This window comes from Globicephala melas, chromosome X (genome assembly GCF_963455315.2).
Source record: "Globicephala melas chromosome X, mGloMel1.2, whole genome shotgun sequence".
Taxonomy (NCBI): domain Eukaryota; kingdom Metazoa; phylum Chordata; class Mammalia; order Artiodactyla; family Delphinidae; genus Globicephala; species Globicephala melas.
In genome coordinates this window covers 34,266,011-34,281,628 of record NC_083335.1, presented here as the reverse complement: position 1 = coordinate 34,281,628, position 15,618 = coordinate 34,266,011, and the positions used below count along the sequence as shown (strand labels likewise).

Sequence of the window (15,618 nt, the reverse complement as noted above, 5' to 3'; positions counted from 1 at the left end):
AATGCAAATATAATGGTCTTCATCAAGTACCTTGGTCCTATTACCTCAGAAACATGGGATTTTGCCAATTATGCCCCAGACAGAAATCCACTTATTCCTGGAAGGAGCAAATTCAGGAACCGAAGGCAGAGACAAGGAGCTAAACAGTAACATCACTGGTGCTATTAAACAATGCTTCTGTAATTACTGACACTGTTTTTTTTCTATTACATAGCAAAAGTAAACACTATAATCTTTAAGACATTTTTTTACCGTGGCTGTCCAAGATTGAGCGGTTAGCACAATTATAGCTGATCTCTCCGTGAGTACACCGAACAATGATCAATTTTCAGAAACTACGATAAAGTCCATTTCAGCACATGCTTCTAAGTCTGAACTTTTAAAAACTTTTTGCCGTCACCCAGGAGTGAATTTCATGAGTTACACAGCATCATTGACCACACCTAAAGTTCCAGTGTATCATCTTGGACAAGAAGCACAAGTGAGCTGATTTGACTGAAACAATGATGCCTCGCCAACTTTTAGGAGATATAGGCAAGAAAAGTAAGCTTATCACTTGCCAGTACCTGAGAGATACCAGCTGGAGAATTCATGACTTACCACTAACTCATGGTACCTGTTGAGTAGAACTTGATCCCAAAGGAATTCCAACTAACATTTGAGATGGACCTTCAACCTGCATCATCATAGCTATTTTTCAAATGGTTCAGCTGGCCCTAATTAAAAGTGGCAATCCCTGCTACTTTAGGGGGGCCCTGTTAACAGAAACAATGACGACAAAAAGTAAACAACAGAGATGTGCCACTATGCCATCAATGTTTTGCCCAACCATTACTGTCTAGCACCCAGGACTAGGTCAAAAGGTCAATAACTTCATCACCAGTCTAAAGGCAAGAAAATATTCCCACGAGCTGTTTTCGATAAGAGCTATTACCGTAGACACATCATCATGTAAGTATAACAATAATATTTATTTTATTATAACACATACAGTCAGTAGAAAGGGAGAGATGGATCTTTGCTGTTCATTATATGAGAGGACAAATCAAGTAAACAAATTCCTTAAGAATTTATTTTTTTAAAAAAAGACTACTATAATAGTGAAGGAAAAATTAAAAGCCCAAGTACTTTCCTTCTGCCATTCATCAAACTTGAAGCAGAATGGAGGAAGGGCAGGATGTAGCAGTTACTACAGAAAAAAAGGGTCCTATCTCTCTAGAAATTGGGTTTCTAGAATTGAAGTCTCAGTCAGATTTCCTCAGGGCTTTAAGACTTCATTTCCAGGCTGTGGAAGCCAATGAAAAAGGAAAGCCAGGAAAAAGCCAAGTTCTTCACTTTGAGTATACAGCTTATTCCTCTTTATCTGGGGGTTAATTACCTTATTCCTATTTGTTGGATCATTCGTCCAAAATCAATTCAACTTAATATATATATTGAGTGGCCTATGCACACCACGGCCTTCCCACTACCTGCCTTTTCTACTAGCTTTTCTATTAGCAGGTGGGCAGACTCAACGAGAAGAAAAGGGTCCATATTTCAAAGAGGTTTGACAGTTGAACAAGGCGACATTATTGGCTAAGTTGAGAAATGGAGATTTTCCATGAAATTTCAATTCATTGTGTCCTTCTATCTCCCATTAACATGGATAACTGGGACTTGATGGTATTCTCATTAGTCTTTACTATGAGGCCATAGGAGATCCTTTTACAGAAAGGCTGTTCAGCTGGTGAAACCTGATCTGAATAATTTTTCTGGCCAAAATCCTCTCTTACTTGTCATCTGGCATAGGACTTTGGGCAAAAATCAAACCTCTTCTTCGAAGAAAACGAATTGTTTTTTCTATCAGCACCTCAGCTGCACAAGTCTCTGCTAAAAGGGGTTTACTTTCCGCTTGGTCAAGAATTCAAGTTGTGCTCTTGAACTTTTCACAACAGGATCAACTTTGCATGTTCTGCAACTGGCATCTAAAATATTCAGCTTTCGCTTTAGACAACATGAGTTATATCTCCACTACAGGTGCGTTTGAGAGAATCAGTCGTTAATTGGCATAGTAAACCAAATTCACTACAAGATAGTGCTTCATTTTTATAAAACAATATGTATGTACAGCTGAGTGTAGAAAAAAACACTAGAAGCCTATATGCCAATTAACCATGATTAACGTAAATGTTGAGATTACCAATGACTTTTGTTTTCCTAATACTTTTATGTACTTCTGAATGTTAAAAAATGAGTATATGGGCCTTCCCTGGTGGCGCAATGGTTAAGAATCCGCCTGCCAATGCAGGGAACACGGGTTTGAGCCCTGGTCCGGGAAGATCGCACATGCCACGAAGCAGCTAAGTCCGTGCACCACAACTACTGAGCCTGCGCTCGAGAGCCCACGAGCCAAAGCTACTGAAGGCCAGGCACCACAGCTACTGAAGCCCGCGCGCCTAGAGCCCACGCTCTGCAACAAGAGAAGCCACTGCAATGAGAAGCCCACGCCCCGCAAGGAAGAGTAGCCCCTGCTCACCACAACCAGAGAAAGCCCACGTGCAGCAACAAAGACCCAACAGCCAAAAATAAATAAAGAGTTGCCTCAGGTGTATTTTGTTTTAAAAATGAGCATCTGTTTTTTGTTTTGTTTTGTTCTGGTTTGGGTTTTTTTGCGGTACGCGGGCCTCTCACTGTTGTGGCCTCTCCCGTCGCGGAGCACAGGCTCCGGATGCGCAGGCCCAGCGGCCATGGCTCACGGGCCCAGCCGCTCCGCGGCATGTGGGATCCTCCCGGACCGGGGCACGAACCCGTGTCCCCTGCATCGGCAGGCGGACTCTCAACCACTGCGCCACCAGGGGAGCCCTGAGCATCTGTTTTTAAATAGAAAAAATAACGTTAATATAAACTTTGCTTAGGGCATCTGATAATTGACAATCCAATCTAGTAGACATATTAAACAACTATTTGTATAACATTTATATGTTCTAGCCTTCAATTAACTTATATCATCCAAAGTTAAAATATCTGGGCCACTTTTTCTTAGCACTTACAGAAAGACTTTTACTGAGTTAAAATTTAATACTTGCCCTCTTCCTTTACAGAGGGTTAATAAAGAAATGCCGAACACAATTCTTCTCTCTTCTATGAAATTAAGGTTACAGTTGGTGTCTTTGTACCACCCAGAATGTGCTTCTTGCAAACATCCCATCATTAATACTGTTTGAGTAAGTGGGAGGTGGGAAATAAATCTCTATAGATGAAACTATAATTTTCTCTTGCCCACCAATGGAAACTTTCTCTTTTTATCTTTTCAGGAATCATAAGCCAATTTAGAATGTGAAAAATGTACCAAAGCAGGTGTTAAGAACATCTACCCTTTCTACTTTCCTCAGATTGCCTCCATTTTTTTTCATCTTTTAGAAAGTCATCTTGCAACTATTGTTTCATGTATAACCTGTATCTAATTGTTTTTAGAAGTAGGCAGGCTATAAAACCTTAAATGAATAAAATACTCTTTGCAACAATCTTGTGTCAATGATAAAAGTCCGGGTACGCTCCAAGTATCTAAAACCAGAGCCTTGGTTTCCCTTGTCCCACCTCCCCAACCCCTATTCTGGCATCCTTTAGTTTGCTGTCCAGAAAGCAAGAATTCCTCTCAGTTAGAGAGTAGAGAATCTTTAGTTCAGAGAGAGCATGAATGACTCAACCAATACCACACAGCAAGCAACAGAACTGACCAGAAACCAGGTCCGCTGACCTAAAGCACAGTCCACTCGCCATTAGACTATGAGGACATTCCAATCCTACTGAGAAGTCAGGGAAATCTAAGAAGCGTGGACATAAAGGCACATATTTTTAACCTTCCTCACCAATTTCCTTTGGCTTAGCTTATTTAGGTTCCAGAATAACTTTAGTTCTAGTCTCTGTCTTTTAACTCCCAAATAGTATACTGCCTCTCTTAGGAATTCTGGTTACAAAGTTCTTTACTCACTTACTCGGATCATCTCATGTGTTAAGTGGCTGCCATGTGCAAAGGACTGGGCTTCTCTTCAAGAGAATGCACTGGCTTCCTCAGAGAACTGGTGTAGTGAACAGAACACTGAATTTGGAGACCTGGGTTTTCACTCTGGCACTGCCTTGGACTTACTGTCTGGCCTTGTACAAAGTCACCTGATCTCACTGGGTTTCAAGTTTCTCATCTGAAGATTAAGGGGAGAATATCATTTGGCTTGCAAGAGAGTTACTTGAATCGCTACCACTTATTAAAGACTGTGTGCCAGCCACTGTCACAAAGCACTCCATGTGAACAGTCTCATCAGTTCTTCAAATGACCATGTTGATGGTCACTACGCTATTATTTCCCCAACTGTACTGATAAGACCACTAAAGCTGGAAAGATTAAGCAATGTTCCCAAGGTAAGTAAGAAAGTCATGGAGCTGGGGTTTGTATCTACGTGGACTCCAGAGCTTCCATACACAACCCCACTGGTTCCCCCCCAGTATAAAAAATAATTATGAACATACTTTGAAAAGCATTAAGCTATCTAATTTTAAGGTATTCTTCATTTATTCTACTTCCATCTATTTAAACCCCTAAGATGTCAACGGGTCTACTCTTCTGCTAGCTTCTTTCTCTTGTCAAAAAATCACCTCGAATCACGTCCAAGTGAGAATCTAGAGGTGGAAAACTCAAGCCTTTCTGGTTGGCTTTCACAATAAAGAGGCTGGGTAGGTTCCATAAGGCCATAATTCCCATGTCTCAAATTTTCTAAGTATCCTCTTCCTTCCCTTCACTCTTCTGGGGACTCGCCCTTCCTGGGAAGTTCAGAGGCCCATTTTCAAGCAAATACAAACGTTGGAAGCTTTTCTCCTGAGGAGAAAAATGAATGAGAATCTAGTCCCTTGGAAGACCCAGCTAACTCACCTTATAAAGCAGGAATGGACGCCATGAAATACATGAACAATTTCTCTCCCCAGCACAGGCTGGTCCATTTGAAATACATAATTGAATATTCTTAACAACTCAATTCTTCCACCTCACTTTGATCAATAGTTCATTACCTAAGTCAGAATTGCCAAAAGAGGCAAACCCTTCAGCCTGTTTGTCCTATATTTGCATGAATATTAAGCACTGAATGTTATGCTTCTTTGAACATCAAAAGAGCTTCCTGGCCTCTTTTGACTACAACTTTAACAACAGAGCATAATGGAGTTACACAAAGACCTTATCCCGGCTAAAGACCTCAAACCTTGCTGCTTCTGGACAGTAACAAACTTCTTTTATATAAGCCATAAATGGCTCATTAATCCACTGTGATGCACTTTCAGTACTTCCTGGGTTCCTGAACCTATCTTCCCTCCTGTGAGAGCAAGGGAATTCTGGCTAATTAGCCACTAGTAAGTGGTAGCACCCACTTCTACTTTTCCTTGTGCAAACAGCTTTCTGCAATTGAAGCATTTTCTGCAGACCTCCTCAGACTCTACACCAATTGAGTGAGCATCTTTGACCATAACAGCATCCCCTCTCATTCCACCCTGATGCCTAAAACAGGAGAGCGAACAGGCTACAGAGCATCTGCCTTGACCTAGAAACTTACACTCGAACCAGCCTGTGAAAAATCAAAAACCTTGGCTTCCTTGGGTAAAATGGTATCAGGGAACAAAGAGAGACGGGAAGCTTTATTAACTTTACACTTACATGTTTCCTGAAGTTTTTCTAGTTTTTTTTTTAATTAAAAAAAAACCCTCTTTTTACTCCTTCCACCCCCATACCTATACCCTTCTCTAGAACTCGACGGTAGAAATATGGGAAACAAGATGTCCTTTTACTTTAAAGGACTTTTACCTGTTGTAAAAGTAGTATTTGCCAATTGTGGAAACTTTGTAATAAAGAGAAGTACAAAAATGAACAAAAGTAACAGTCGTGCACCTACCACCCAGAGATAAAAAGTTAGTTCCCGGGGCTTCCCTGGTGGCGCAGTGGTTGAGAACCTGCCTGCTAATGCAGGGGACACGGGTTCGAGCCCTGGTCTGGGAAGATCCCACATGCCGTGGAGCAACTAGGCCCATGAGCCACAGCTACTGAGCCTGCGCGTCTGGAGCCTGTGCTCCGCAACGACGGAGGTCGCAACAGTGAGAGGCCCGCGCACCGCGATGAAGAGTGGCCCCCGCTTGCCACAACTAGAGAAAGCCCTCGCACAGAAACGAAGACCCAACACAGCCAAAAATAAAAAAATTAATTAATTAAAAGAAGGCTCAACATTTTTTAAAAAAAATAGTTAGTTCCCTATTGCACACCATGCATGAATATAAATTTCAGATAGAACAGAGAATTACGGGTAAAACCCCAAATTATGGAAGCAGTAGAAGAAAATACAAGAATATGGAGTAGGAGGGAATTCCCTCATGGTCCAGTGGTTAGGACTCCTCGCTTCCACCGCAGGGGGCACGGGTTCAATCCCTGGTCAGGGAACTAAGATCCCGCATGCCGCACAGGGCAGCCATAAAGGAAATGAATGACAGATCTGACTACAAGAAAATTTAAAACTTCTGTATGGGAAAATACAACTTATACAAAGTTTAAATCAAATGGTAGACTGGGAAAATAATATGTGAAATACAAAAGTTAATAAAAACATTTGATGTTACGTTAATAAATAAGCTTTTGCAAATCAGTAAGACACGCACCCAAATGAAAGCCAATTCAGTGAAGAAATACAATTGACTTAAAAATAATTGAAAAGATACTCCAGTAATAGGAAAGTATCACAACAAAACTGAGATATTATTTCCCCTATTAAACTGGCCCTAAAATACAAAGATTAATAATACTTTCAGTGAAGGAATTAGAAATGGACATGCATACAAAGATGGTGGAAGCATAAATTGATACATTTTTTGAAGGAAATTTGACAGTTCTTACCAAGATTAAAACTGAACATACACTTTGACCTAACAGTTACTCACAAATACTTGCCTAAGTGCCTTAAGACATCCATTAATGCCTTACTTATAGTAACAGCAAAAACTGGATACAACCTAAATATCTACAAATAGGGACTGGTTAAACAAACCATGGCACACTCATATAATTGGGAACTATGTAGACATTAGAAAGAATATGGTACTGTTACACTGCAATGTTCTAACATGGAAAGATGTCCTGGACACACTGCTGAATAAAAGCAGGTTACAGAAAAATATATATATAATATCCAATTTTTGTAAAAGAAAAAACCCTACAGACATGTATATATGTTTTTATAACACACAGAGAAAAGAGTCTGGAAGAACACACAGCAAACTATTAGTAACGGTCATCCCTGGGGAGTGGGATGGGTGTTGAGAGATACAGGTTCTTTATGAAGTTCAGATACTTTCATATCATTTTGTACAATGAATATTATTAATTTTATAATTTAAGAAATTTTAAAATAAGTTAATATAAGCATTTTCAATAAGCAGTGTTTGAATGGTAGCATAATAGTACATTACATGGATAATTTAAGTAACCATTCCCCACTGCTTCTAACTTCTCTTAGAGCTGTAATATAAATCTCTGCACATGTAGTGTGTGTGTGTGCATCTGTGTGTGTGTGTGTGTGTGTGTGTGTATCGAGGCAACATACCTAGGGCATATGCTTTGAGAGTTTCCTTTTAGTGGAGGTAAATTTGCACATGTCTTCGAGACAGTTAGCTTGGGTGTGGCCACAAAGAATGATGCTGAGTGGCTCATTCAGGGAATGACCATGACCTTAGCCTCATTATCTGACTATAAGCCTGAAACACTAGACCAGAACTGGTCCCCTAGGCCATCTGTTACATAATCATTTTGACACCAACTGAATATCAAAGGGGCTTGGGACAGATTCATAAGCAGTAGGAAATGTCAGAGAGTGATAGTTTTGGGGGTCTGTCAATCGTTTTTCAATCATATTTTTCTTTGGTTTGTCAGTTAAGCTCTAAGTTGCATGGACAATATTCCTCAATTCTTCACGAATGTGGAAGGCTTCCCAGAAGAGATGGTCTTCTAACAAACAGTTGCAAGCTTCCCCATGCTGCCAGTAAGTCCATAAGGGAAGTTTCTTCCTAAGAGAGGAAGGATTTTTAAGCCCAGCTGCTTGCGAGTTTAGCTGAGAATGGATGGACAACTTTTCTATCATATCCACTTAAATCAAGGAGGACTTCTGGAAGAGGAGGGTTCTGAGGTCGATTACACATTCAAGTAGAAGGAGAAGGAGGTCCGTTGAGGACTGCAAGAGAAGAGGCTGATCCAAGCTTCCTTAATGATACCGTGTCCTGCTAAACTTCCTGCTGTGCCTCGATCATACTAGATATCACCACGGATTACTCATGTTTAAAAGCCTAATCAAAAGCACTATCGCTCCCAGGAAGGAGACTCACTTTACTATGAAAATCGTAGTGGGGCAGAAACACAGGTAACAATGGAACAGGTTTGGCATTGTTCTCCCTGTCAGCAAGCCTCATGCCTGATATATTTAACTTATGCTGATAAAGGAGATAAATGTTTAAGTGATGGGCTTCAGATGCTGTTTCAGCTCCTACCAAGCATATTTGCACAGTTCCTTCTCATGAATAAGCTCAGTGGAGCAGAGAATGCCCCTCTTGGACCAGTTCCACTTTGTGCTTCTTTTGATGCAGCCAAAAAGGGGAACTAGAGCGATGGCTTTTCCTTCAAATTTAGGGCCAGGGTCCACCTCAGAGGTGGCTGCAAGTGGCCCAAAGAAGGTGAGGCTCACAGTGGGCAAAGGCAAGCAGAAAGTTCCTAACAAGAGCAGCGGTGTCAACGGTTACTCATAAATCTCCCAAATGTGGCTGTGAAGAGGGTTAATTACTCCCCTTTCCTGCCACTCTGCTTTCTCCAATGTGTCAGCCCATCACACGGATCGCTGACTTTCTAGAAATATTCCCTGGCTTTGCGGGGACGTTCCTTTCAATAAATGGCATCCAATTTGCTCACGGTCCCTGGAATCTCAATTTCCTCAAAGGATTTTTCATCTCAACCCAGTTCATGTGAAGGTTTTTTCCTTCTTCGTTTTTCAGCAGAAGGGAAGAGGCAGAGCCTGCTTTACATTTTTCTTTTTTTTTCCTTTTTCTTTTCGGTGTTATTCTTTTTCATAAACTGAAAACCTTTGCTGAAGAGTCTGAAATTTGGGAAAAAATCCAGCTCATCTGTCAGATATTTCAAGAATTACGTAAAATGGAATGAGATTTGTACAGTTTAGAACAGGAAAAGGAAAATAGGCTAATGTGTCATGTGTCCTATGAGATGAAAACTATATGATAATCAGAAAAACAGCCCCAAATTTAGTTAGCCCGAGTCAAAGCTCTCATTCTTCTACCAACTCACGCATAAACCAGTAACATTCACTTTCTTCTCTTAGAATAATGGCATGTTCACATTTGGGCTAAATCACAATCTCTTCAGATTATAATCACACTTTCAAAGAAATTACAAGAAAGTATCTTGTTTTTTAAACTCAAGACACTTACGTTTTACTTGCTCTGCTTTGCTTCCTTCTAGGAAAAGAAAGAACAGCAACAAGGAGAAGATGTATCTCATGCCTCCCATCTTCCACTTTTTTCTCATTCTGGCCACTGCAAAAGGCAACTTGAAACTTTCAGGGCCCTGGGTACTCAAGCTGTTGGGAAGAAAGCAGAAAAGAAGACTTAGAACAGATCCTCTGGAACTGATGGAGATCTCTGATGCTTAGGCTCCTAACTTGCTGGGGGGAAAGTGCTGGAGAATTTACATAAGTGCAAGCATTGTTTTTCTGCTAAGAAAAGAGAACTTGCCTCTCCTGTCTTGCAAAGACTGCGGGGAGAAATTCAAGCGGATGAACATACATTCCTATCCAACGCTGAGGCTAAATCCTTGCAGGCAAGTCATAGGAAAGTAAAAATAAATTTTGAAATCCTCATTTCTAAGGGAATTAAAGTTGATTTCTCAAGAGATTTTCTTTGGGAGAAAAGGGAAACTGGGGTTTGCAAAATGGCCATTTTGGCAAACAAAAATAATAGGCAGTGACCCAAACAATTTCTGAAATGAAAGTTAACTGATCTTAGCTTCAAGACTACCGTTATTATTAATCCTTCAGGGATGAGGCACGACTGATCAATGTTTCTCCTGTGTCTCCTATGAGATCTATAAGGAAAAACTCTTCCAATGGGTGATTTGAAAATATTTAAATAATTCGAGAAACACCACATTTCAATCTGGGGTTAACATTGGATGGGAACTGAGCTCAACGATCTTTTCAGAGGGTCCAACCTAAATATTGAGTATAGAGAGCTGGATGGAATGCAAGATGATCATTCTGGAGAGCTGAATTGTCTTTGGGCCGTGATGTGGATGCCACAGCTCTTACTTTAAACGCTATGAAGTTGGCCAGGTAATTTAAAATCCATTGTTTCAAATTACAAGTATGTAAGTAACCAAAGAAAAACTGTCCATAGAGAATGTTATGCTATCAGCCAGGCTTTGCAGAACTGGTCTGCCTCTCTACGTCCTCCCTGCTCCTTAAACAAGGATAAATTCTCCTGGGACATGTTCCTAGCCTTCCAAAGACCTGGGTTCTCATGTCTTGGTCCCCTCTGTGAGCTTTTGGTCCAGCTTCAATCACTGGAATGTCTACCTCTGTCCTCTGAGAGTTACCAGGTTCCATTGAAGCAACTCATTTCCACGAACGCTTTAACACAGCTACTCATCCCAGTGAGGTTTCTTCCTGAGCCTACTTTAATAAGCTTATCCCCCAAGCCTCCAAATGAGAAAGATTTTTTTTTAACCGCTGAAATCCAATTTATCACAATCACGTATGGGTCTCGGGGGGGATTTCTGAAACCACGGTTTTCGGGTCTCCCCATGCAAGAACCAACCGGGTTGTTTTTCTTATACAATGGTTGGGTGATTCGGTGAACAGTAGCATTGCCTCATAATTCAAGCTGGCAAGAAAACGGCTCTTAGAATTTTTTTGCTTTTCTTGGGTCTCAACTAATGGTATGAGCAAAGAGAAAAGTTGGTGACTAGAGAGCAATTAATCTCTTTTGGCGTTCCTGTCATCTGTGTGGCCTCCCCGGCTGGGATGTAGAACATCAGAAAACGAATCTCTTTATAAATAATCACTTTTGATTTACAAGATCCTGAAGTCCTGCCTTTGTATTCTGTGCAGAGCTATAAACCTGGAAGAGTTCCCTCCCCAGGTCTCCGTTCAATTTCTCTTTATCGCTTTAACTTTTTCTTTTGGGGGAGGGGGGCCGTTCAAGACATTTGTTAGGGCTGCAGCAATAAACACCAGCAAGCATTGCTGAGCAAGCATGCCGACTCTTACACTTGCAAAGAGCCGAAATGTCCTTAATTTTTCAAATTACACTTTGACCCAGTTAACTGGAGTTATTTCGGTATTAACTCTCTGTCTGCTTCACACAGGCCGTTGTGCCGTTGAACTTGCACTGGCTCTTTTACAGGTTACTTAGAAATGTAGCCATTGACACATTTTGGGGGCATCCAGGCCCCAACAAGAAAACAACAAAGAAAACAAAATTCTGGGACTAACACTGCAGAGTGGGAGAGGGTGAGTGCGCTTTACAAGAGAACAAGAAACAGGTCAGAACCTAAAGGAATGTATCCATTAAGGTGCCTCACAAAGTTCATTTGCGTCAAGCAAAGGGACCAAGGCTGGGACTGCAAGGCAATCTGGACCATCAAGTGTCAGGGGTCTGTCGGTTCACAGAAGAGGTCTCCTGGGTAGAACAGAATCAGAGACGTTCCCAAAGGAAGGCTAAGGGATGAGCACATGGGCCAGCTCTTCAGGACCCACAGTGTTTCTTTAATCCTGCCGAGAGGCTTCAATGCCCTTGCAATCTCACATTCACTATCATCTGTGGGGCAGCCTCCAGGGTAGCAATCCTCTTTCCAACAAACAATAAGAAGACACTGGATTCTCAGGCCCGTGTCCATCAGCTAAAATCCTCTCCCCGGTCTACCACCCAACAAGAAAAGCTCGGTTCACTGGTGGTAGGTTGTCACTGAAAAATGGCAGCTTCAGGCCAGGGTGTCTCTGGTCTGAGTCGAGATGCCTTCATCGCTGCTATGACTGAAGAACAATGCCCCGTCATTTGGCTTGTAAAACACCTTTGCTATCTATCATTTCATTTTATTCCCCACAACAACCCCACCTTCAAAATGGGCATCCTGGAGCCCAGAGAACTCAATTGCCCATTCTCAGAAAGTTAGTGGCAGGGCCGGCAGGCACCAGAAGCCAGGCTTTCCAGGCCCTACGTTCTGGCAACACTGCGTTGCTCCCCGAGCCTAGCGTCTCCAACCCAGACGCCAGTGGTCCGGGCCCGAAAATGAGGCAGATGTCCAGAGGGAGCATAGAGGAGCCTCTCGACCAGTCCGCCCTGTTTGGTTAACTTGAGCACGTATGAACTACCTACGGGTCCAGGGCACCTCAGCAAGCCAGCAAAAGGCTCGGGACACATGCGATCACTAAGGGGACCGTAGAAACCCGTTAGGTAGCTACCCAAGTGGCCTCCCCGCAGCTCCAGAGCCTGGAACTACGCAGGCCGAGCGAGAGTGGCGAGTGGTGAGTTCGAATCCGGGGGGCCTCCGACCTGCCTTGGTCTGGCGCCCGGGGCTCCACCTCCAGCCGGGCCGCGGGCAGCTGTGGCGGAGAGCGGGTTAGGGTGGCAGGTCGGGGAAGTTCTGGGCGCCCTGGGGGAAGACGGCCCACCTGTGCAAAGGCTGGAAAGGAAGGGAGGGGAAACGGGCGCCGGACACCGCTCACTTACCTGGCCACCGGCCTCCTCCGTCTTCCACGCGTGCAAGCGCTCCGAGCTCCCCGGGGCGCTCCTCCGAGGACGAGGACTCGCAGGTTGTGGCGAGAGCTGGAGTGCGCGCGAGGGGGGAGGGGGGACTCAAAAGTGGGTGGGAGGAAAAACATCACCGCCCTCACACCACGAGGGAGCAGCGGCTCGCTCGGCTCCCGGGGGCAGAGACAAGGCGCGGGCGCGGCGGCCCGGGGCCACCTGCCCGCCCGCCGCCCGCTCCCCACTTGGCCCGAGAGGCCGGCCGCTCGGCGCGGGCGGGAATTCCGCGAGCAAGCAGCCGCTGCAAGCCCGCACCCTTTCTCCGCCCCGGCACCGCCGCTCTCTCCCCGCTCCCCCGACCCGAAAGTTAAGAAATCGGGAGAAAGTGTGAGGCTCAGCCGGCGACTTTCCCATCACGCAGCGCCCACACGGCACCCCCCTCCTCTGGCTAAGCGAGCGTTGGGGTCTTAAAGGGACCGCACATCTCCTCCCGCCCTTCCACCCGCTCTGCGCTGGATGCACCTAGGAGCTCCCCGCCGCTCGCGCGCGGCCTGAAGACCCCGGCTACCCTCTGACTTTCCCGCTGGAAGCCCGCGACCCCCTCTCCTCCCGCACGACGGCCTCTCTGCGGGCACCTGGCCTGGTCCTGAGCCGGTGCGCGGGACGCAGGATGAGTTGGCCTCGAAAATTATGCCCTAGCAGGCTGCTTATCATTTCCGGGCATCTCCCAAACCCACGTCGCGGCTAATGAAGTGACCAAGCGTTGGTGCCCTTAAAGGCAGGATGGAGGTGTGTGTGTGTGTGGAGGGACAGGAGACGACTTAGAAACCTGCTTTCGCCCACAGAGGGCTCCTAAGCCCCACGGAAAGGGCCTCCGCTAACAGTTAGGTGTCTTGAAGAAAACTTAAGAGTGGCTCACCACAGCCATCACTGTTCTAAGAGTCCTTAGGATTTTGAGTTGGGTCAAGAACCCATCCTTGAAATCACAATAGCGCTGCTGATGCCTTGGTGAACCTGGGACAGACTAGTCCAAATTTGTGTTTATTCGATGAAGTATAGTTACAAAGAATTACCAGAATCCTCTAAGGGCCTGAAAGCGTTGCCTCGAGAGACAGTACCCATTTATATTTAAGCCCCTAAATTTAGAGAGAGCTGCAGGGCTTTTTTCGACGTGGAACTGCATAATATGGATAGTCCTAACATCTACATGCCACGTTATGGCTTACAGAGCACTTTCATATACATCTTCATTACTTTTTAAACTCTCACAACAAACTGAATGATCTCTGTGTGGCCTCAAGTGTTAGAGTTCGTGGGGACCCTCTGGACCATTCAGCTCAACCTTTTCCTGTCACAGAAGAAAAAATTGATGGAGGAGGTGGCCGGAGAGGTGATGTATCCAAGGTCACACAGCTAGTAAATGATAGATTTGAGATTCCAGTTCAGATTTCCTGACTTTCAATCCACTACTCTCTGGCTGTTATCTCCAGTCTATAGATGAGGAAACTGATGCTCAGGGAAACTGTAGCTTGCCAAAAAAACTCATATATCAGGAAGAGAGAACAAAGGAAATTTAAAACAAGAATAATTGTCCCTGGAAGTTACTTCCTTTTTCTTCCTTCACAAGTGTTAATATCACCCAACTAGCCCCTGAATTGCTGGAGATGATTATTTCACTGTTAACAAAGAAAGGGGGGCCCTTTCTGAAACGTTGCCTTCAGGGCCCAAAATGTCTAGCTCTATCCTGCTGCTTGGGTAGCCATACATTTACATCGCCACATGCATTCAATCTGTGCTGTCCTATATTAGTTTGAACTTGCTGATTTGTTGCCTTATAACTGTTCTCAAGCCATTTAAGGCACTGATGTTTTGTCTCACTGCACTGAGTTCTTCAAGGCCAAGGACTGGTTGTTCAATTTCCTTTGTATCTACATCCCCCAACCCCCATCATCACTCCCAACATGCTGAGAGAGTATTCAGGAAAATGGGTTTCAGGGAACAGCCCGGGACAAACATGGATCTTAGCATTTAAAATCAGTAGACTCACTGAGATTTAAGAGCTCGTCCATTTGGCTACAACCACTGGCTCCCCTTGCTTGATGTAGTACTCTGATTACTGCATAACAAACCATCCCAAAACCTTAAAAGCTTAAAATGATTTATTATGATCGAATGGTTCTTTTCAACTGGGCAGTTTTTGCTCAGGATCTCTTGTACACTTGGCAACTGTATAAGGGGGGTGCTGGAATTCTCTAAAAGGTTCTTCATTCGTGTAAATGCTGGTGGTCCTTGTATTAGTTCCAGTCTTGATTTCTGAATTGGGAACTCCAACATGGGTCCTAACCTAAACTTCCTACCAGATCTTATTCAAGCTAAACTGATGATTATCTCTATGCCTTATTTTTCTCTACTTATTAAATGGAGATTAGAGCATAGATCATCTCATATTCATTCTTTAAAAATGTTTTATTTTGAGATAATCATAGATTTATGTGCAACTGTAAGAAATAATTCAGAGGGATCTCAAATACCCTTCACTCCCAGTAGTAACATCATGCATAACTATAGTACAATATTACAAACAGGAAATTGACATCAATACAATGCATCCACCTTACTCCAATTGCACCAGTTTTATATGCACCCATCTGCCTGTGTGTATAGCTCTGTGAAATTTTTTCACATGTGTAGGTTGATGTGATCATCACCATAGTCAAGATGCTAAACAGTGCCAACACCACAAGGGGCTCTGTTACTCATCTTCTCTCCTCTTCTTCCTACTCCCTGGCAACCACCAAACTGTTCTCCGTC

General features: G+C 43.6%; 1 protein-coding gene across 4 annotated transcripts in view; it reads right to left on the bottom strand.

The window, feature by feature from the left end:
* Positions 1–13,213, bottom strand: part of CHRDL1 (chordin like 1) — a 115,882-nt gene extending 102,669 nt beyond the window's left edge. For all 4 annotated transcript variants that reach the window (XM_030835742.2, XM_030835744.2, XM_030835743.2 and 1 more), the window contains exons 1-2: positions 12,790–13,213; positions 9,493–9,641 (exon numbers count right to left, since the gene is read on the bottom strand). In XM_030835742.2, the coding sequence (XP_030691602.1) occupies positions 9,493–9,641; positions 12,790–12,941 (301 nt within the window). In that variant the 5' untranslated portion in view covers positions 12,942–13,213. The remainder of the gene's footprint in view (positions 1–9,492; positions 9,642–12,789) is intronic.
* Positions 13,214–15,618: the final 2,405 nt, after the last annotated feature.